At 46.9% G+C, this 23,863-nt stretch overlaps 1 protein-coding gene across 7 annotated transcripts in view; it reads right to left on the reverse strand.

Annotated features, from left to right (window-relative positions):
- fbxw7 (F-box and WD repeat domain containing 7) overlaps positions 1–23,863 on the reverse strand; it is an 86,265-nt gene that overhangs the window by 7,917 nt on the left and 54,485 nt on the right. For all 7 annotated transcript variants that reach the window (XM_076033391.1, XM_076033373.1, XM_076033356.1 and 4 more), the window contains 7 exons: positions 15,405–15,487; positions 14,106–14,247; positions 9,288–9,422; positions 7,351–7,474; positions 7,050–7,186; positions 6,487–6,600; positions 1,497–1,678 (listed from right to left, as the gene is read on the reverse strand). In XM_076033391.1, the coding sequence (XP_075889506.1) occupies positions 1,497–1,678; positions 6,487–6,600; positions 7,050–7,186; positions 7,351–7,474; positions 9,288–9,422; positions 14,106–14,247; positions 15,405–15,487 (917 nt within the window). The remainder of the gene's footprint in view (positions 1–1,496; positions 1,679–6,486; positions 6,601–7,049; positions 7,187–7,350; positions 7,475–9,287; positions 9,423–14,105; positions 14,248–15,404; positions 15,488–23,863) is intronic.

Consider the following 23,863-nt stretch of genomic DNA (forward strand, 5'->3'; position numbering starts at 1 on the left):
AGCTGTCCTGACAGAACAGCGAGGCATGCGAAAACGTCAAGTTCCTACTTGAACGGGCGAAAAAAAGCCGCAGAGTTCACTTAAACACCAGGCCTCGGGGCGCCGTCTCCAGCCGGAGTGGAAAATAAAAGCGGCGCATTGTGAAGATGACACACCCTTCAGGGGAAACCGATGTTCGAATTTCCTTCAGCCCAGGTCGGGTGAAGGTGAGTGTGAAGGTGGAGCTGCTGGAGGAGCAGGAAGCACCGGTACCGTCACTATCCGGAACCAAAGTTGTTTCTGCTCTTCTCTCTGCGTCGCCGTCCGCGCGTGCATTAATCAACTTTCCATTTTCACAAAGACAGCGGTCGGGAGCCACTGTGACTAAACTCCAACATTACTGACATTTCAGTTGACACAGTCACACCATGACCTCTGTCAAACGCTTGTGGATTCAGATTAGGAACGAAAACACGCACAAAACGCTCCTCTTATTTACAGAATGCCTCGCAGGGCATGGCAAAATGGAAATCAACACAGTGTTATTCGCCGTGCGCCCGCAGCTCCGAGCATTATGAAAGTGAGTGAGTAATCAAATGCCACACGCGCGCACGCACACACGCACACACACACAAAGAAACCTCGGTGGTGGCCCCCGAGGCGAAAAGAGCACTTTGAGTCTCAAGAGTGTAACACTGACTGAAAGACTGAGCAGCGATCTACTTAAGATGGCTCGCAGGGTCTATTTAATCACTGTGAGACCACACGCTCGCTTTCATGGAGACGCTGTCCTCCTACAGTGCTACAGATGCTCTTTTAGCTCTGAGAAAAACCGCTGCTAAGCTGCGTCTTTCTAGTAAAAAGGCGAAGGCGTAGAACGAGGGGAGAGCCAAAACACGGCGGCACATTTCGGAGCTTAAAGCTCATTTGCAATCTGTTGGAGTTAAAAACAAATATTCACATTTGCATTTGTTCACATTTGACACAAATCGATGTATTTTATACATAAACTAAAATATATACATAAGACAACTGTCTGCTGGCAAAGCTCTGTCGTTCAAATCTAAATGTGAGTTGGTCTCACATTTTTTAAAATACATAAAAATACATTTTAAAAAATACAATGAAAACATAAAAAAGCAAACCTACAGCTCAACAACTAAAGTTTAACACGATAAAAAAAAAATGGCTGCATTCAGGAAGTTGTGTCTGTTCACAGCTTTTTGACTAATATCAAAAGAGAAAGATGAATATATTTTTTTAAATCTAAAATTTAAATCTGCATTATTGTCTTAAAAAAACAGAATCCTCTAGAATAACCATGTGAAATAAACCCCGCCACATGAATCCCAACCTCATGTAAGGCAAATGAGCAGAAAACTTCATGAAAGACGTAAATTTTGCTTCATTCTAGTTCACGGAAAACCATTTTCAAATTAACTGAGTCTTCTACAACAAAAGATGACACAATCCCAGAGTGGAGAACTAAGAGGCTCCCTGGGGGGCCGCTCTCATACCTTTTCTCATGTAGGTGCATGCAGCGCACTGTTGAGGTATGCCCATAGAGGGTGTGGATACATTCTCCTGTCTCTGCATTCCAGACCTTGAGTGTGCGATCGGTGGAGCCGCTGATAATAATGTTGTCTCTCATCTGGGATGACCACACGCCCCCTGTGTGGCCCACCAACGTGCGCAGACACTAGAAATGGGAAGAGAAGAAGAAGAAGAAAGTTTGAGGGACTGACGTGTGTGAAACTGCCAGCTTAAGTTTCAAAGACATCCGGGGTTGACTTTGCTCGTATTCAGCAAATTTGAGTTTGAAAGACTCATTAAATCTCATTTGCAATTCCCAGCCATCGCCACAGAATGACCTCTTAGTAGCCTTCAGGGGAAACAGGAGACAAATACAAAGAAATGTCTGTGACCTTTAAGGCGGAGGAGGAGTTTTGTCATTCTGCAGCTACTGCCGAGAATAAAAGCTTCCTCCGCTTTAAAAAAATAAATAAATAAATAAAAATGCCATGTGTGCCATGTCTTTAAAAACTGTGGGAAGATGTCGACTCCGCCCGCAGCTCAACAGCCGCCTTTGAAGCAGACGAGCACCGATTTATCCTCGTTAGCGACGGTAGATTAGCTATTGATTACAGCAGTTATGGAAATCTTTGTCATCAGGTGAATTTGCATCACTGCAGTTTGTCTCGCTCATCCCTTGATTGAAATCCTTTACATAAATTTAATTAAAAATTCTTGAGTGGAAAGGAGGCGCTGGTTGCAGGCAGCGGGCGGCGGGGCCCGGGTCCGGTTCAGAGTGGAGCGTGTTGAGAAGGTGTACAACATGTGACCCTCCCTGACAGCAGCTGATAAGAGCAGTGAATGGCAGCGCGGGCCACCAGGCTTTATTGCAGTCGGAGGGGAGGAGGAGGAAGACGGTGACGCTGCAGCAGCGGCAGCCCGACTCTCCTTTCTCTGCCGCGATAGTCATTTCATTAACTCTGGGCCAATGTGGCATGACTTCACAATCGACCTCACGCTTTTTGCGAGGCTCCAGGTTTCTACGCACTTTAGTCACGCGCTCCTTCTTCTCCCAGCCCGACAAATGAAGAGGAAAGAAGAGGAGCACTTGACTTGACGATTACGATGAACGCACGCTTCCGGAGAATCACTTTTTTTTTTTTTTGGACTGCACGGCTGTTCGCGGCTTTTCAGGACGTATATTTTGATCGGACCTGATTGATCCCTTTTCAATCCTGCTGCACTGGCTCGCATCCGTCACCGCAGTTCAACAGCAGATGTGTTCAGAAGTGTTTTCCATCATTATGCAAAACTGGGAGCACAATCACAGTCATGGATGACTTGACGGCTTAATGCTTCAACTAAAAGTGGTCCAAAATGAGTGAAACATTTGGTTTTGTTGAGTTCCTGACAGGTCGAGACTGTTACATGCAGCAACATCCTGCTGCTGCTGCTGCTGCTGCTGCTGCTGCTGCTGCCCTCGCCATTATGTTCTTGCGAGAGCTTTCATTTAAGCGAGTCACCGTGACGCATCTATGACTCTTCTGATGCCAGCAGAAAAACTGACTTTTACTGAGGAATGGTGGAAGGATGAATAAAAAGCATAAATAATGACATCAGGACTGACGGGTCTTTGGAGGAATAAAAAAAAAAAAAGGCATCATGAGGCAAAGGGGCTCGCACAGCGTTTCTCAACTGGTGGGTCACAATCCAAAAGCGGGTCGTGGAGCTGTTTTGCTTGGGTCGGGGCTTTGTGGGCAGGGGATTTTAAAATATATCTTGACAGAGAAAAAGTATTTTGCAGGATTTCGATTCAATAATTTATTTACGAGACATGATATAAAGTGGGCTAGAGTTTTTATTTTTGTGGAATAAATTTGGGTTGCGACTTCATGAAAAGGGAAAAAAATGTGGGTCCTGAGACTCCACCAGCTGAGAAGCAGCGGCCTAGAAAATACAGCTAGAAATGCTTTCACTGCATGCATCTAAAAGGTGAAACTGTAATTTAAGCGAGTGACCATCGAGAGGATGCACAAATCCCCGCAGGTAATCTCAAGTGCCTGCCTCGCCACTTCAGAAAAGCAGAAGCGGCTCAGACCAAGGGTGATCTTGGTGTCCGTGCAGCTGCAGCGTCTGTCGTCCTGGCCGTGACAGCCGTCCGTGCGCTCAGCCATCTTGGATGTGTCTGACAGCTGTGACTGCGCCTGACAGGCAGCGCCAAGGACACATTCTGGACCGTGACGCGGCCCCCTGCACCGCCGGCGTGCGCCGAAGACCCGACACCTTTCGGGCAGCGTCGAGGGACGCGCAGGGAGGGCGAGGCGAGCTGGAGACGTTCCCAAAAACACGCTTTTAGGAAGCACGACGGAGGAGAAAACAAGCGGGGTGTATAATCGTTTTCCAAGGAAAACTATTTAGTTTCTTTGAGCTCGGGTGCAAAAATATTCAGCGCAATCAAATCCCCATCGTCTTAAGTTCTTCAGTGAGCCAATTTTTTTTTTTTTTTTTTCCTCCAGAGGTGTGAAGGCATTTACATATAATGTCCTCGCATAATAACTCGCTGATTGCCTCACAGCCAGGGTTCCGTGCGCTCCCTTTTACATAACGAGTTACATCAGGGGCAGGACTAAACTAGTAGCAGCTTTGCGAAAAATGTGTTGAAAGAATGTACCAGGGAGACGGCACGGGATAGTTCTTTATTTAAAACACATCTTGTCTGTATGAGACATCTGGAGAAAACTCACAAAATGTTTCGGTAATAACTAATGGGACATCTTTGGTATTGAGGAAAAGAGACCAGGCATCACTGGATTAACCTCTAACTTCAAGTCCGAGAAATTGTCTTGATGGCTGGAAAATGAACACGCCGTCCCCAAGTGGCCTCCAGGAGAGTTAAAGCTGCTCTACCTCGGCCACAGCTTCTCTCCTGCTTCACCAATTTACGTGTCCGGCCAATCAATTTCAATCGGTTTCCTGTTGCTTACCAGCTGCTTTTAATAACAAGTACATTAAAAACTCTACTTAGATTTGTGGGGACTGTTCTTCTTCCCCATCCCAGACGAATAGAAAACATAGTAGTAAACAAGTATTTAATGTCTCTCTGAACATGTAAGTGACAGAGAAAATAACACCTCTTCAGTTTAAAGGCGGCGTTTAATGGCATCAAGGCCCTTCATCTTAGTCTCTGTTCATGACAGCCTCTCTTACTGGTCCACTTTTCAGTCGGATCCAAATTTAAGTGTCGGTTTCGACCCCATGGAAAAGAATGCTACATCGCCTTGGATCAAAGGTGAAAGAAATGCGAGCGATGATTGATTTGCACAGGGCAAATCAAGTTCAGATCTTTATAAGAGAGGCTTTAAGAGGCAAATACGTTCTCAGGCATTTCAAATACAGCAGAAGGGGGTGTGGATGTTTGCTCATAGCTGGCGAGCAAACATTCATCCTCAGGGCCGATCACGCCCTGCGCAACTCCAAGATGGTTTAAAGCGTGCGTGGTGGGTAGCAATCAAGCTCAGGAATCTGCCTGCAAAGTCTGTAAAGAATGTCGACAGCCGAACTGGGAAACAAATGGAGGTGCTGGAAATCCCAATGTACCTTTTTTCCTTTTACAGTTTTACTGGCATCGACAGCCACTTTGCCCGAAATGGTCTGCTGGGCTTAATTGGTCATTCCTCTCGAGTGAAAGATCCTCTCTCTCTCTCTCTCTCTCCGGTGCCAAGAGCGGAGAGATGGAATCCGCCGAGGGGGATGTGCTCCGAAACACGGCGCCACCAACAGAAACGGATTTGGGCTCATCCCCCCTTCATGACGAATGTAAACAAACAATCCCGGGGCGGATTAGCGCTGTGAGGCACGCTGCAGACAATGTACAGTGAGTGCGTACAAGAGACGAGAAAGTCTGAAGGCGCCGGAGCCTGATGGGGGCCGGGGGGGGATGCGGGAGGGACGTGAGTCATCGCAGACTCGCCCCCGCCGCCGGAGCGGAAGCGCCCGCTTTGCTGTAACTCACCGTCTTGTGTCATCCAGATATTAGTCTTTGGGCGAAGTTGAGCCAAAACTGCACTCGCCGTTGTATCTGATGACCTTGGCCAGATTTGTCCAGATCAGCGAATGCTGTGACTGATGCGCGCATAATCACTTGTGGGCCCAACGCCAAAATTTGCCATCCACGCGAGGAGGCGGGGCTCCCCCCTTGCTCCATTGTGTCCTGACTGAGAGAGAGGAGCCGGCCGCATCGTGATCCGGCGGAATATCAATAACCACCGACAACGACGGGTTCTTTTTGTGGGCGTTTTTCATTTTTTTTATATTTTTTTTTGCGGGATGAAAAGCGGCAGCCGCGGCTCATTCCTGCGTCTAGCGAGAGGGATGGAAAACACACACAGCAACGTTGACAGAAGAATTTCAGCACAAAAGCGCCTTTTTGAAAATGGGATCCAACGCCTCAGCAGCAGCAGCAGCAGCAGCAGCAGCATGAAAGCGCTGCCAGTCACAAGCATCAGCAAACCCCCCTTTTTTCCCCAACACAACGCCGGTCTCCACCAGCGCCTTGGCCTTTAATACCCGACGAGCAGCTCCTGAGGCTTCAGCGGTGAATACAAACAGACGCTCGCAGACGTGCTGTGAAACAAGTCCGCTTAATATACATGGAGAGCGGACCGGAGCTTGTTTTTTGCTCGAGTGTTTTTGTGCAGCGCCATCGTCACCAATTATTCACCAGGAGGCTGAAGGGAGCTACAAGGAAAAACAGCTTGTGTTTTTTTATGTATGAATACATATACAAGAGGGTAGCGAGCATGAAAGCAGTCCGCAGAACCTTTGACTCATCATTTAAATCGACGTCCCATGCGAGTCCGGAAAAAACGTATAAAGGTGATTTAAGCGGATACTTGGCAGTGCGACGGACATTCGGTCCGTTAACTTCTGACTCCGAGCGCAGATTGGAAAGGAGCTACAGAGACCCGGAAAACAGGCCAGTTCAGCGACGCCTACCTTTCCTGTGATGGCCGACCACACTTTGAGCGTGTTGTCGTCGGAGCCGCTGACGATGCGGTTGCCGCAGAACTGGAGGCAGGTGATCACATGGTCGTCGTGACCTTTCAGCACCTGAAAAGTGAACAGGACAATGACACTCTGTCGCCGGTGCTTTCAGCATCACAGCAGCGGATGAGAGGAAAATGTCACCAAGTGCGGCGGGAACGGTGTGTGTGTGTTTTTAATGCTTGGTCACAGCAGACTGGCAGCTCAGTGATTCCTGTATGTGCGAATAAAAAGGGCTCCAGTGACCAAGTGCACATCAGTGGTGGCCTAAAATGACCATAGTCTGGTTCTAAAGCAAACCAGACTCATTAGGGCTCAGCTCGACCAGACTGCTGCAGTTTTCAAGGTGAAAACAAAACTTCTGAAGTGGCCAAAAGCAATTATTATTCAACGCTAACACTACTGGGCACCGGACGTGACCCGGCGCTGGGCTCCCATTAACTCCAGACACAACAACTTTATTGAACGGTCTCGATTTTAAATTCAGACCTGTGAGAAGATAAAAAACAAGCTACCTTGGGCGATTTGAGGTCCCCTCTCCTCCAGTTGGTGTCTATCCTGTGCTGCCTGATGTAGGCACTCTTCCAGGGGCTGTGAGTGAAGCCGGGCTTGGTGATTTTCCTCTTCTTGAGGGGCAGAGGCTCATCGATGCCTAGTGGGAGGAGAGGAGGAGAGCAGACGTGACAAACGGCCTCACGGTTTTCACGGCCAAAAAGTTTAACCCCGCCACCCCCGCCCATCCCCCTCCCGCCCCTGTGCGAAAAACAGGTGTGACCACATCAAAGCAGCGGTTACAGGTTGCCGCGCTGGACTCGCCTTCCTCCCTGCACTTCTCCCTCCACAGCAGGTTGTCTTCCGCTAGAATGCGCCAGTAGCGACACGTCTGAGCCGCCTGGAGGAGGTCCTTCGGTTCCAGGAACGACAGCACGTACAAAGCCAGCTGTTGAAAGACAAGGGCGAAGAATGCGAGAGGTGTGAATGGAAAAGCGCGGCGCACAAAGGGGAGGCATTATTCATGGCAGGGGATGTATGTATGCTGTGCAAACACTTGGTGGGGAGGGATTTGGGAGGTTTTACCGTGATTAAGGGGACAATGACAGAAATAAAACAGCTGAGCAACACCCCGGCTACGCAAACGGAGCACACAATTACAAAGCATGAATCTAGCTGGAAAGAGGTGGAGGTATTACAGAGCTAAATCAACATTTCAAACCAAAGCTTGACAAAAGTGTGTAGGGAACGCAGTGGGTGCTGAAGGCAGGGCTACTGCTGGAAACTGCCAAAGCCTCAACGCAATGCATGTAAAATGAGCAGAGACCTGGAACCCAGAGCAAACAGGAACTGAAACAGGTATTTATTGGACCAAAGCTCTCAACACATTAAGTACAATAGAAACTATGAACAGTATGGTGGATTAGCCACTGGGTCAAGTGACGCTCGTGTATGATTATAAAGGAGGATTAAGGGTTAATTTTGTGATTTACCCTCCTGTTCAAATGCTTTTCTTTAATTGAATCACAATAATACAAGCTGGTAATGACTTTTCCCCTGCTGTGTGACCAATTCAGCATTCCAGACATGACCATCAGAATGGAGTTTCAGGGGTGAAAGGTGCAAACAGCTTGCAGTTATAATTTGCCGTTTGAGTCACACTTCATAAGTTGAGAGTTTGAGTTGCAATTAAGATATCAAACAACTAAAAAAAAAAGGTGAGTTGAATAATAATAATAACAGTAAATGCAATAAGTTTTTCATATCAACGTGTCAGGAGACCCTTGTGAAAAGATCTTTGTGAAGCGTCTTTTCTGTCCGATATGCTACTTTTAAGAGTTCACAACTCCCCTGAAAAACATTTTATTAATATCTGAAGGTCTTCATAAAGCGCAGCGCCCATCCCTCAGGCTTTTATGCTTTAGTTGTGGGGTTATTTCGAGTCGCTCGCCCCAGACAGGACCCGCAGACTTCAACATCCCACAATCACCTGAGAGACTGTCTAAGCCCGCCGTCTTTGCAGCGCTGGAGGATATTCTGAAAGTTTCATGAATGGGCCCTCAGTAAATGATTGGTTTTTAAGCCAGACACGCTGCCTTTCTCCAGACTGCCTTCATAGTTTCAATTTTGACTATATCTACAGCGCAGCTACAGGGATTGTCTGCTAAAATGAGCTGACAGTACCACCCAATATAAATCCAGCGGGCCCTTTTGCAGTGAGAGGAGACAGGATTATGAAAAGCAGTCGGAAGGAACAGGATATGAAAGAGGGAGCGACGGGAAAAACAACAACAAAAAAAAAAAAAAGACGAAACAGGAGGGCTCGTCCTAAGAGCGCGCTAGCAACGCCGCCGTTTTGGCGCTCACACCTTGGAAATGGAAGCGTCCCGCCGGCCTCCCCCGCTCCGTGCTGCCAACACGTGGCAAAGGGAGACAAGGCGGCGAGCATCTGATCAGCGATGCCACACGCGTTGAGCCGCGGCTTCCGTGTAAAAAGCTGCTCGTGTGTGCGATCGTATCGCCAGCGCGCCACTTCAGATTGTTTGCGCCGTCTGAGCTTTGATGCGGAGAGAAACGCGATGGGACCTACAACAGGGGGCTGTTAGCCGCTGTGGGTGGGTAGGTGGGGAGGAAGGAGGGGCACGCTCTCCCCATTCACAAATAAAATCCACCATGAAGGATTACCGCGAGAGTTCGGGGTCAGCGGTGAGGGTATTAGCGCGACTGGCGGCCGAGGTGATAACAGGAAGGGCGGCACCTACCTCTTTGGGTAGCAGGGAGATGAAGTCCCGCTGAAACTGCGGCTCGATCACCTGCATCATATGCTTGACTTGCGTGGGCTCGCAGCTGTCGATCAGCTCATCCAGCGCCAGCAGCTTCTCTGGGCCAGTCCAGCTCTGGAAGGATAGCACAGGGAGAGAGAGGGAGGGAGTTAAAAACTGTTTATTAAAATGCAACATGATTAGTTGCTGGAAAATAACAAATTCCAGCAAACGGCAGCAGCGTGAGATGCAACACATTCCCCGATGTGCCTGTGGATTGAAGGTCAGTGCCAGTTAGAAAAAAACAACAAAAAACACTCATTATAAAGACCAGGCTGAACTGACAGACGTGTGAGATGCTTTTCACGGTGAAACGTGTCGTTATGGTGGCACTCTGGACAGCTGGTAATTGGTTTAATCTTGTCGGGCAGCTGGATCACTGACGCGTCTCAAGTCTCAGCAAAGCAGATCCATCTTGAAAAAGATGCAATCTGAGCGGTCGCGCAGTAATGGGGGACTAATGGGCTTCTTTTGAGGAAAAAAAACAAACAAACGAGGCGGCGGACAACAGGAAGTGACCCCGAGTTTATACACAAAGACAGTCATTGTGGATGATGCAATAGTGGCAGTTTCATCATTACTGGTCGACGTGTCTGCATTAAAAAAAATAACAAATGCTCGTCTGGCGGGTGCTCTGCTCTCTGTTGGTTCTGTTAAGCACTGCGTCACTGCTCGCCACAGGACAGTGATGCATGTCAGGTGTTGCCCTCTGCACAAATGGGAAATCATGCGATGTTACCATTTGGCTTCATTAACAGCAAAAACAAATCAATTTGGCTTGCTTTAAATGTTTTCAAAGGGCTCTTGGAATTAAGTGTTTTTTTGTTTTTGTTTTTTTTTTTGTTTTTTTTGGGGGGGGGGGTATTTGTTTAATAGCAATTGTTTACCATAATCTGAGTTAACAGCACAGCGAATGTATACTTTTCTAGCAGCTTTTTAATATTTAAGTGCCAGGTTGCCCCGTCAATCTTTTTTTTTTTTTTTTTGCAACTTGGCTGTAGGGCTGGGCAATATGGATTTTATTTTAAATCATAATATGCTTTTCCATCTTGATCGATCTCGACTCTTATAAATATGATCTTGGTATGTCATTTTAGCAGAATGTGTAAGTGTGAGGGGCATCCTGAAGCTTCAAGAACCCAGAAATTCACTGAAACTTTACAATAAAGTTTAATAACACAAAAAAAAATTTTTCTTCCAATAATGACAACAAAGTATTTTTTGTGAAGGTCTTCATGCAGATAAATGATTCACATTACACTCTCCAATTGTATAAATTACAGACTAATTTCCAGTTTACGACCGCATTCAACATAAAGCTGTGGCAGCATTGTTTGTGGGAAGTATTTTCTGCCGTACATAGGGTCTAACACTTTAATGAGCTTCTTGAAGCCGTCCTTCTCCACCGTGCTCAGGGGCATCATGTCTTTGGCCAAACAATACGTAACAGCGTTTGTTATATTTTCGCTGCGCATAGATTTTTATTTTTTTATTTTTTCATATGGGGTGATGGCTGAAAATCAAGTCTGTAAGTGGGTTTCTTTTTACCTTGCGATGCTAACGGCTCGGTTAAAAACAACCAAAGAACGGCAATGCTAAAAGAGTTGTTGTGTTTCCCGTCCTGGTTGGCATCAACCGGCTTCGTCTGCGCCTTGTGGCTTTTGCCGTATCCAAAACACTTCCACACAACAGACATCGCATTCTTTTTTTCAACAATGTCACCGGTTTCGGATGCTGCAGAAATGTCGCTTTCACGTTCGGCATCGTTTGCCTTCCTCGCCTTCAACTTCACTAATTTTCCCTCCGTACCAACTGCTTCTCTTTCCCCCTCTCTCCCTCTGGCTGCAACTGCTGTAGCCGCTCTGCACAGTGGGACCGTCGTACCTACACGCCCGGTTCACACTGGACGCGGAAGACCCGCGGAGACCGCTTCCATTTGGTGTCCACGTTAACCATTGTAGTGGTTCACACCAGACGCGCACGTGCATTTATTGGGCAGTCTGCTCAATTTCTATGCGCGAACCGCGAGCGAGCCGCGTCAATTGGACAGGAATTTGCTCAAAGAAAAAACAGAAAATCCGGTTACTTTTAAAAATAAAGACATTTCAAAATAAAATACCGCGAATGACAAATTCCATCGTTTTGTGTACGTTATATTTGTCAGTATGTTGTAACAGGGAAAGGAGAGAGAAGTGGCAGGGAGGATTTGTTGTGAAGTCAAGATGGGCGATGTAAAATTGATCTCGAAGAAGTAGAGGGAGTTGTCTGCATGGGATTAAACAGCAGCTGAGCAGATTTTCGTAGGCACGCCGTTTTGCGGCGCTTCCATGCCAGGCGTGAACCAGACGTAAACCTGTTGTTGTGCTTACTGTTCCCATGTGACTGCCTATTAAAACAGGTCCAAGCTGATCATTGTAATCGATCAAAATTTCATCGCGATCCCAAATGGAGATTGAATTATCACCCAGCCCTACTTTGCTGTCACTTATATAACAACAATCGTGCAGCTATTCACGAAACATCCACGACTGGTGGGCCACACCTGTCAAACACGGCAGCTGGGCGCCGTGGGTTGACTGGTCCTTTCCATCTCCGTCAAACGAGAAGAGCTGGTGTGTTCGCACTCGCTCACGTTTACTTTGATTCAAGCGTCCCAGCGAGACGGAGCCATGTGCAGCGCGCCTAACACGCTAATGTTCCCTACATGACCTCCACAGAGGCAGCGGCAGCAGCAAGTTGCTCCAGGCGTCCGGCTATTTCTGGCAGAAAACACACTTGTGGAAAAATGTAAAGACGGCGGGGAACCAGACACCATTAACAGTTCTGCGTGGGGATTTATTTTCTCAGACCACTCCAACACTGAGTGGCAGCGTGCTGCGCGGCCGATGCACAGTTGCTTACATCCGCGGGGCAATGAAATGCAACAATGATTACAGGCTACAAGGCAGGACGGAAAATTTGGCACACGCAAACCACCTGCAATTTGGCAGCTAAAAGCTTTAGCCAGAGGTGCTGGTTGCGGAGGTAAATCAGGGGTTCAGAGACGTGGCCCCCCAGCCACTGGGAGGAGCGCATAACAGGCAGTCACTGCGGCTGCATCAATTTTCAGCCATAGATTACTGTTATCTGCTGTTAAAATAGAATTCTTGGCACTGCAGCTTCATAATCCCCGAGCAGAAATGATATTTTACGGTGAAAGTTGTAAGATAAATTTGGGTCTGACATCAAAATGGATGGCAATGATGAAAATAGGGGGTATAAAAGTTCTGAAAAAATTTTTTATGTCATCCAATCGTTTCCTGCAAATCTGTAAACAATTCTAATGATTGGTCACACAAGCACAAAAAACCACAACAACAACAGAACAGCTGGAACGAAAAACAGGCATTCACATCTGGCATAACAGTACGGATAGATGAGCACCCGGGGAGCTGAGATGGGCTCACTGCAACACAAGCATTAATCTTTTGATCCACTGATCATTGTGACAGGCTGCTGAGAAAACACACCCGGAAGTGCAGAAAGACCTGAAGAATCTGCTGTTCAAAAAAGTGAATTTCACACAGTGAATTCTTTAGTCTTCAGAGAGGCTGAGTGGTGAACATAAAACCATTGAGTTACAGAGACTTAGACTTGAGAGGGAAGCGCACGTTCACTTATTGTGAAAACACTCACAAGTTCTAATGTCAAGCCAAGCGTACCTGCTTGGCGGCGTCCCACAGGAATTGACGGCTTTTTCTACCCTCTGTTTTAATTAAAAGCCAGAAGGCGTATTGGTGGGAGGATTTTAGAGTCTTTATTTGCGTTTACCCGAATCGGCGACCAGCTCTGTATTTAATGCAGAGACATGGGTGACACTAATCTTCTCACGTGACTCTCAGAAAATAAGAGCATTCCTGAAAATCAACCTAATCCTGGAATGTATCACCTTGCTTTGCTTCGATCTATTGGAAACTTCCAAAACAGTACCAGATATATTTGAGTGCAAAAAAATAATAAATTTTTAAAATGTATTGCTTCCAGATTCGTGACAGTCTGGACAAATCAATCACTGAGGTTCGAAGGATTATAATGTTCACAAAATAAACAGTGAGGTGTCACAGGGTCGCCTCACTACTCTGAGATAATAGAGTTTAACCTCTCTTCAGTAATGAAATCACCGGCAACCGGTATATAGGACACATAAGACAGGATGGAGACTGTCAAGGCTAATATGCTGAAATGACGTCCCTTAGTTCCGTGGCTGGCAATCATTATAGCTGAAGTCTGGAAGGACAGACGTGGCCTCATTATGTTGGTTTTACAAAGAAAATTCTGATAATACATAAAAAATAGAAGACAATACAACTGTATTTCTCTGCCTTAAAAAAAAACAAAAAAAAACCCTAATAACTTTGTTGCAATCTGTTAGGATTGTATGAAAAATACAGGATAGTATAAAGGACACCCATAATTGTATTCCACTGCAGTAGCTTTATAAAGACCGTTGAAACATAATCGCTTTATCGCATCCTCAGATTATCCAGAAGACACGTGCGATCTGGAGCCCCTGCTTCTAAATTAGAACAGGTACGGCTAATTCCAATTCCACGCTACAGTGCCTATGCTAATGAGTTGGGGCCAGAACAACAAGGCACCAATTATTTTCAGGACCAAGTGAACATTGATTGAGCACAACATGGGCTTTTCTAATGGGGTTTTGTTGGGTTCCCTAATGGGACCAGAATGGGATGAAAAGGGGAATTCCGCGGCGTTCACCTGAAATGTTCGGAGCCATTCTTGGAGACCCGTGGGTGGCTGGATTGAGGTGATGCGCCGTCTCTGTTGCCCCTGACCGTTGGCCGTTCTGATGTGGCCGAATGTGGTGGGCGTGGCCGGACAGGGGACAATCCCTGTGGGGCTGCAGGGAACCAGGAAGAAAGGAGTTATTCTGAGAATCACTTCAAGACACTAAACAGTTACAGACATTAAAAATGCAAAAGGGATACAATGTTAATAATAAAAACAATAAAACGGTCATAATAAGGGCCTTTACTGTCCTTTGGGTGCTATTTCTCTTCACAACACATGGCCTGAAAGTGAGCAGTGTTTAGAAAAGTGGAGCAGCAAACATTACTCAATTAAATATTTAGGACATCTCAAAAGTGCTTTGCCCTTTGCTGATTTTAATTAGAAATAAAAAAACTCTTGCAATAAAAAATTTAAAGGGTTAGGCTGGATGTGTTCCAATTCAAGTTCTCTTTTCTATATTGTGTGTATATCCTGGATCCCCCACGTAATGTTTAAAAACATTCAGAATCATAAAGCCAACACATAAACATTTAATGTCATTGAGGAAACTTAAAGAATTCTTTTGTTTCCAAAACCAATAAAGGGATCATTAAAATTTGCTAGAAGTGCTTCCCGGTAGTGCGTTTTGACTGCGCAGCTGAAAGGAATGCACCAGGCACCAGAGTTCCGTCAAGGTTGGGACTCCTGCGCCAAGAAGATGGATCAGCTCTGCATTGCAAAACTTCAAAGAGGGGGCTCCTGTGCCCTCATAATGCTGGAGGTGAAAGTGTCCAGTGGGCACCGTCAATACTCCAGAATCTGCTTGCTGACAGCAAAACGGGATGCTTGGAGTCCATTTCATTATTGATTTATTTTTAATGGGCAGGGGGAACTGCGAGGGGAGTCGGTTACATGGCAACATTTACAGTTAAGTGGCTGTGTTCAGTCTGAATATTAATGCGGCTACATGCGAACACGTGCATTAAATATTCAGGGTTCGCGAAACAACTGGGACCGCTGGCTGGGTGATGCCAACGCGCTATGATGTGAAGACGAATTCTGTTTGAAGGCACACGGCATCTTAGAGGGGGAGAGGAGAAGAAAAAACTCTTTTCATGCCGGTTCTGACACGTGTGCACCAGCCGAATAAACGCAACGTCTGACAGAGTAATGCAGATCAGAAGGTGTGAAACAAAAGGGGATTTTCACAGTCGAGCGGCTCTGACTGGGTGTGTCTGTGTGGAGATGAACAGAAGGTCTGCTGGTTGGATTTAGAAGGTGCTTTACCTTGAATATTCTGGGCCTTTGCAGGGCTTTTTTCCTGAAGGGAAAGATCGGACCTCGGGGCCATGGTCCAACTTCCTCTTCATCTGAGACAAAAATCAAGAAATAAAAAAAGGGAAAACATTAGCAACCGTCGCAGCGTTGTGCAGATTTGTTAAAGAAACAACACAGAGCGAAACCACCGCTACGCAGTTAAGGGGCAATTCTGCTGCGTCTTCTATAAGCTGCCCTCCTTTTTTTAAAATAACTTTGTCTGAGTCACTTATTTTAGAAGCAGCAGCAAGCTTTTGAAAAGCAAATTAAGGGGAAGACATGGTTCACAAAAGTTTATTAAAAAATATAAGAAAAATAGGGACGGAAGCAGAAAATCACTTTCAACAGACTTTGTTAACACTGTGTCTGAAAATTCAGCATTTAAAATACAGACGCCGCAACAGTCTTGCAGCGGCTAAATGCAAATGGGGGAAATTAAACTTTAATGCACAGGGCTGGAGATTTCGTTTTATTACTGTGCTCCCAGAACAAAGCCGAGAGCTATCAGGGAGCCGGAGCATCTCGGAGTGCGGAGACGCCAGCGTAAGGAAGGAAGTGACTGTCGAACAATGCACAGCCGTGTTTGGATTATTATTTATTTTATTTTTTTTTGCCTCTCACCACCCCCGAGCACACGATAAGTGACAACAAGGATCTTTGGGCGAGCTCTCGCGCCACAATATCCAGAGGCGACGAGCACATTCACACACACTTCGAACTCAAAGCGTTCAGGCCAAAAAAATAAAAAATTAAATTAAACACAAAGCATATAATTGTGCCGGGGAGGGAGTGCTCGGCATTCTTTGGCACCAGAGCGTGATTCACAACCCGAAACACTTCAGAAAGAAAAAGAAAGAGGTGTCAGGTTTTGTTTTGTTATTTCATCATCATCATCATCATCATCACCCTGTATCACCTGGACGCGCTCACGCCGCCCCGGTCCTCCGCGTCACCGCCTTCCCTTCCGCATGAACAAAGGAGGCCTGTGTTGAGGCCACTTTGCTTCATCCCACTCCTGACACTGTGTTGCCCACGGCCTCCCCAGCACACATGCAAGCCATCACTGCCCGCCCCCCCTTCATCTCCGGTGCCTCACCGTCAACAAACTGAATACTGATTGTCGCCACTAAATCAAATATACGACAACGCCGTCAAACCTTGTGCCTTGATGAATTTACCATGTTGTACGATACGATTTTAGAGAGAGAGAGAGAGAGAGAGAGAGAGAGAGAGAGAGAGAGCGAGAGAGAGAGAGCCTGGAGTAAATGATGAAATAAACATGAATGGCTGAGTCACTTTATTTTATATTTATTTTTTTATTCCAATGTCTTCTGGCAATCGTGATTCACGACTTGCGCTCTTACATGAGGCCGAATTGATTTGTGCACGGAACAGTCCGGCTCTGCAAGACGCAACCTGCGCTGGATGATTGGCTGCGCGGACTTTGGGCAGCGACGATATGATGGCAAGCAGGGAGCGGGGGGGGGGGGGGGGGGGGGGGAATTACATTCACGCAGCAAAAACGCAGTTTGGGGGCGGGGGGGGGCTGTTGAAATACACGCACCAGCAGAAAACAGGCCCGGCGCGTTCCGACTCCATGCAGTCTGGCTCAGCGCTGGCATGATTACACGTCTCTCCGCAAAGATGTGCTCCGTTTTTTTTAGGACTATAATTTGCCATGCATGTGTTTGTCCTGTAGCCCGAGGAATTATGCTGGAGTGTTGCAACACGTTGAAATGGAGGCAATCAAAGCAGGAGAAGAAGAAGGGGAGGAGGAATGAAGGGGGAAAGAAAAAAAAACAACAACAACTCGGAAATACCAACAACAGGCGGCCTTTACAACTCCGCCCTCGCTTCATCAATCCGGGATCTCGACCCTTTGTTTGGACGGCAAAATGGATTAGTGCACCGACACAAGTGACGCAAACAAAAGCTGGACTTTCTGCTGGCTCGTGTACATGACCAGCACACCAACTCGTACCGCAGGTTGGAAACACCCCCCACTCCTGACCCCACCCCCCCCCCCGAGAATAGGCTGATCTGGCCGAGGATTTGTGGGGAAAGGATCAATGGAAGAGGCACGCAAATCACTAATTCATTCTAGCAATGCTTTTGTGTGTGTGTGTGTTTTCAAAGCTTCTTGAATTTAACACAGAGTAGGAGAAGAAACAGGAATCTTTGTTTTCCGCACCGCATACTTTCCACTAGCCTACATTTGAAGTGCGTAGTTAATTGCTGGTTAATTGCTAGTAAAAAATAAAAAAAATTAAAAAAGTCAAATAAAAAGGGGGATTTACAAGATATTCCGGCTCTTAAATCCAACTGCCTTGTTCTTAGAGCGGTGATCTCACTGCAATGGCAGTTCAGTAGCCAAGGAGCGCCTGGGTGTGTGTGTATGAATGCGTCGCTTTTGTGTGTGTGTATGTGTGCGTCGGAGAGAGAAAAGGGGGAGTGTTCGCTGGCTCCGAGTGCGCGCACTTGTAAGGAAAAGCTCAAACTAAAACGCCAGTTTGGAAGAAGAGAAGCAGGAAGAAAAAAAACAGCGATGTGCAACCAGCCTCCTCTTGTGTTCCAGCCTGGGAAAAGGTAACCGGAGAACGCAGTGTTTGTAAATCACCGCTAATCAAGTCCTCCCCCTCCTCCCTCTTGCCCCCCACACCCTACCTCCCAGTTCCCCCCTATCCGTCGAAAAGCACGACAGATGGGTAACACAGAGACTTAATGATGTTTTAAAGACGGCAATCGCTCTTGCATAATGTGTTGACTTTTTCCACCCCACCAAGACCCCACCCCACCACCACCACCACCACCACCACATCCTGCGGCATCACTGGCTTGAAAAATATTTTCTCTCTTTTTTCTTCTTCCAATTGCCATTGCAAGCAGCCGTGAAAGAGTTTCATCATGTCAATCACAGCTTGGCCAGAGCGGCAGGGACACATCTGACTGCTGGCAACATTTTTGGAAAGGGGCCCCGGCGACTTGCAGAGCCGAGAGGGACCGGATACAAAACGTGTCGGGGACATAAAACTGGAAATAAATCAGCCAGCGTGCTTCGGTTTCTGACAGTGGCGCTGATGAACAAGCTCCAGAGGCTGATGCGCGCGTCCACACAAAATGGATGAGAAATACGAATGAGTTGCAGCCAGTTAAGTGTGATCAACAGCTCACTGACGTTTTCTATTCATCTTTTGACTGAACCCAAAGGCATGCGCAGCACCAACAACTACTGGCTATTTCTCGCTCTCTTTTTTCCAATCTGACTTGAGATTGATGAGCCTTCAATCCTGTAAAGCACCTTGCATCGCAGATTCCATTTCCTACTGCTGCACCTACCCCCCCAACCACAATTTCCAGCTAAAGTGAAACCAATTTTTTTTATTTTTTTTTTTTTTTACGGCTGCCATTCAGCGGGAGACACCCAACATCCTTGAGGATATTCTACCTCGCGCGGGCTGACACAGTGACCCATTATCTGTGGCTGGGGCCTGAGGCGAGTGCACAATGTCAGATGGGAGGAGGGGAAAAAAAAAAAGGGGGGGGGGGGGGGGACTCGGACAGGCTACGGGCACACACTGATCACATGCGTGCGTGCTGGACGAGCACTTTGGTCAGCACGAGATAACGGCTGCTGCATAACGTGGAGCCGTAATGAGGCTGCAAACTGGGGGAGGAATGCAGTGGGGGGGGGGGGGGGGGGCAATCTGTGCCCAGAACAGATTGTTTGTGTGAAAAGTAACGGTCTGGGGAAGGTTGAATTAAAGGAGGTGGAGTGAGGAGGGGGGGGAGGGGGTGTATTGGCATTATGTTGAATGCGTATTTATAAACACAGCAGCATTTGAGGTGAGGAGAGTGGCGCTAATGTACAGGTGCAGGGAGGGACTCGGGCAACACTGAGGCACGATGTGATCCTCTGCCATGCACGCAACCCGGAAAATCGCCTCTGAAGAGCAAAAATATGAATCAACGTATACAGTATTCACCCAACAGTGCAGGATCAAAGGGGACATATGTGCCGCTGCACAGCGAGCCAGGATCGATGCGACCGCCGCTTGAATCGCGGTACAGAAACACCGTCGGTACCACCGTGTTCCTGTACCGCGATTGAAGTTACCGTACCGAGCAGGGGAGAAGGGAAAAAAACCCGCAACGTTGCATCGGGATAACAACCTAACAGGCGGTGGGATTGAAAGCGGCGTCCCCTGGAGGTCTCCTACAACTGCCGCGCGTCCTCCGCAGTGGCCGCGCAATCTGCCGTGCGAGAGGCGCGTCGCAGGAACGGGAGGAGGCGGGCGCACTCGCTGGAGGTGACACCGGCGCTTTGCAACAACGCACAGGATAAAGAGGAAAACCCCCACCCCCGCTACTCACTTTGTAGAAAATCATCTTTAAAGTGCCGTAGAACCCCATCCTGGTAATCCAATGTGGTTTCCCCCCTTTTTTCTTTCCTCTTCAGTGACAATCGGTGAAGTCCAAGCGTGAGTGCGCGGCGGCGGCGGCGGGGTGATCGCTGTGGCGGTGGTGGGAGGGTGCCAGTATATTCTCAGGTAAATCCGTCTCTGGTGCGAACATGCTCGGGCAAGTCACCGGACTGCCAGGCGCGCCGTAGAATCCCCCGGCGAAGGCATCTCACGAGTGGGAGAGCGGGGTACAAAACCGGAGGTGGAAAAAAATAACGACAAAAGCGGAGCTGGGCCGCGTCGTGGCTGACTCGCTCACTCTCACTGTCGGCGGGGTGAACAATGCGCTGCGACGATCCCTCAGCAGCCTCGCCGAGCAGGGAGTGAACAGATGATGGGAGAAGGAGGGTGACACTCGGCAGGAAAGGGGAGGAGTGGATGAGAGCGCGTCAGAGCGCGCACGGCAGAGTCCTCCCTCTCCTCCCTCCCTCCCTCCTCCTCCTCCTCCCATTCCTCTTCCTCTTTACAGGCTGCGCGGTGGCTCTTCCGAGCGGGATTGGATTACAGCCTCCCCGGTGGAGGCGGCAGGAATGGTGCAGTCCGACGCTCAGCTCAGCGCGCTCGGTGCGCAGCGCATCCTTGCCACCACCGGCGGGGACTTTACGCGTAGCAGGGACCGGGAGGAGTTTTGCATAAAATGAGGAGGATTGGGGTCTTTTCATTTGGTCACTTGTTGCAGCCAGGAAGAGGCTGTGGTACATTCGAATTATTATGCTTCAACTCGAAGCTTACGAAAATACGCAGAGATGAAAGCAAGGAAAGGCGAGTGTATAAGAGTGTATTCAATGAATGAACTGTTACCTGTCTCTTATGACCACCCCCTTCTTTAAAAAAAAATAATAAAAAAAATATGCTCACTTAATACTCAAGCAACACTGGACTGTGAGCAGTATAAAGATTATGACTTTCCAAATTAAACCAAAAACCAGTAAAGTGAAAAAATTTGCTGCATATCCTAAATATGCTTGCGCTTGTATTTTGTAGTGTTGCTAAAGGGGCGGAGACAACTTTGAGGATCTTAAATTTGATGAATCCTCGATGAGCTAATCTTAAAAAGCCAAAAGTACGCCAATTAGTTGCGTATAATGGTGAGAATGTGTGTTCTCCTATTTATAATGTTGTTTTTATGTTGTGGTACTGTTGTTGCTTGTTCTTGTCTGTATCCTGTACCCTATGTGTTGTTATATTCTGTAAGGCGACTTTGGGTTATTGAAAAGTACTATATAAATAAAATGAATTATAATTTTTATATTGCAAACAATATACAGTAAGTGTTCATTGCCTTTTCTAATGCCCCACTTAATCATATCTTTCTCACGCCAGCGTCGGTGTCACAGTGAAACCTTGAACTATAGCTGTGCCAACTTCTAAAATTTTTATTAAACATAGAATTCTGCATTGGCACATTCAAGGCTCAACATCCCAACCAAAAGCTTGCACAAGGGGGAATAGGTCCCCCATTATTAATTATGCAGCAGCAGAGTGAATGGACCCATGTCCACTGCACCTGCTTATTTCCACAAATACAGAAAAGGGCCTGCGTTTGCATTCTCTCACCAGTGATAGAATACCACACCTGCATGTTCTTAATACAGCGAAGGTCACCCTGCCCGATCCTCAAACGGCAGCATTAATTCAAGTGACCATTTCTTCTCCTGCTTAGCGCTGTAGTCATACTAAATGTACACCGCAACAAACAGCGCACCTGCACTTCCACAACAATCACTTTGATAAGCAACATACTGGTGGCACCTTTAGGCAAACACCGATACCAACAATATAGTTCAACAATTGCCATTCTATGCACAAGTCAAGTGATAAAGTAAGTACAAAGTACTGCATGGTGGCCCTCCCTATTCTAGTATTCTAGTACTACCGTTTGGTTTCATGTAAGTGGGAAATTAGAATACCATTTTATCATCAGCATAGAGCTGTGACCCAGCGAGGCATTTGGAGCAGTCACACTCTGTAACATCTAATTTAGCCTCTTCACACATTTGGACAAAGACTTTGAGACAGTGTTACATGACTGTGTCGGGTCCAACAATGAGTCTGGCTTTGGGGCTGTCCAAACCTATATTTCACTTTCCAAAAAAAATCTTTGGATATCCCATTCAGACAAATCCAATAAATTTCCATGGATCTTCAACCTTTGCCACTCCTGACCTTCCAGGACACTGGCCTTCGATCATCAAAACGGGGCACAAAATGAAGGGTCATGGGAAGGGTTCTTCTCACAAGCGATGCGCTGGGATCTGGCAACCCAACACGCAGTTGCAGCCAACACCTGTGATTAGTCAACGATCTGGCACTGGGGCAATTTTGTTTTTTTGTGCTCGTTACTGAAAAGAAAAGTTGGCCAGAGAGCACCGATGAAAAGTGAGACTGTTGAAATAAGTGGATTATCTCAGGGCGGACATAATAAAGAAAAGCACCATTCAGCTCTGGATAGAGGTGGAAGATGTGCACCTGGCTAATTTGCGAGGACATTGTGCGACCCATTAATCCTGGTATTTCACACTTTCTCAACACACAAACTCGCAGGAGAGTAGAAAAAACTGTGGCGGTCGCAAGGCATCAAAGGGATTGGTCCGAGCTTCGTCTGTGTGTGTTTAAGGTGGCTCGCCAGAGAAAGGTCCACCCGGAGCTCTCCGCCAGCTCAACCTTTACACAGCGCATTGGAATGCTTGGCATGTGAGAGGAGTTGCACTGTGGCCTTTGAATAGGCCGTGGCCTTCTTTGTCGCTCTCCTTCAGCCTGTTTGTAAAGCATTAACAGCGCCCGCCCGCCCGCCGACCCCTCCCTCTGGCAACAATGACCTAGCCGCTTATCAAAACCAAAAATCCTGCTGAACAGACAAAGAAAAACAAAAGAGGGACGCGGGAAAAAAAATGTCGGCTTCGAAATCAAATTCATTTCTTCGACAAGCAAACCTTTGCAGTTTACGGTGCCTCGACTGACATCTGCTCCTTTCTGCCGACATGTCGGAGCAGTAGAAAAATGTGCGCAGAGCACTGCAGAGCAGCGTATGGCTTGTGGGAAAATGCAGATGTCTCATTTGACTGCAAAAACAGTGGATAACATCAATATCAAAGGGTAAGCAGGAACATTCAACAGATATTCGAGGAGCCCGCAGACAAAATGAAAATGACTGGTTTCTGGGAAGTTCCAAAATAAAGTAATCAAGAAATGAAGGGTGATTTTTATTCATTTTTTTCCCCCACCCTGCTAATTTATGTGATAAAAACAAAAAGCTTGTTCAATTCAGTGGGGAATGGTGAATCTTGACTTAAAATTGGTCAGCTTGAGCAAATGGTTAATGTGAGTTGGTGAACTTGAAGGCACATACCTTGTGGGCAGTGATGCATCACTAAACAGAGTCATGTCATTGTGCGATTGTTCTCTCTGTGGAAAAAAAAAATGACTAGGGGGTCTCCCCTCAAAAGAATTGAGAAATGGTGAAGTGTGAACCCCACTCCAGGCTGGACAGATGCGGTGCGTGTGGGGGAGGTTTCAATGAATGAGGATTCATGGATCGTGGCATTCTGCACAGGATAATAATAGCATTATCTGCATGGTGTTGAATTAACATATCCTGCAGCCACCCACGCGACCAACACATTCAAGTTTGAAGGGGTCAGGTCGAAAAAAGAAATTAAAGTGAAGCCATCGCTACCTCCCTTGTGACATCAATGGGCGTCTCAGAAAATAAATGAAGATCGGGGGGGGTCAGTATTTGCAATTATTGGCAATTATTTACAAATTGCAGGTTAAGGCAGCTTCGTAAGCTTCGGCCCTTTAAACGTCCTCAAATTAAAACCTAATATAGAAAAGAGCCCATGAGAAAACAATGAAGAGGTTATTCTTTTGTGGCAATTAATAAGTGATTTTTTTTTTTTAACACGACAAAGCGTTGGAAATTAAAAGACACCATCTGGCCTTTTCCCTTATTTATGCACTGAGTGCATG

The sequence above is a fragment of the Nelusetta ayraudi genome, unplaced genomic scaffold (assembly GCF_046127955.1).
Source record: "Nelusetta ayraudi isolate G7.1 ecotype Tasmania unplaced genomic scaffold, CSIRO-AGI_Nayr_v1 ptg000004l, whole genome shotgun sequence".
Classification (NCBI taxonomy): Eukaryota; Metazoa; Chordata; class Actinopteri; order Tetraodontiformes; family Monacanthidae; genus Nelusetta; species Nelusetta ayraudi.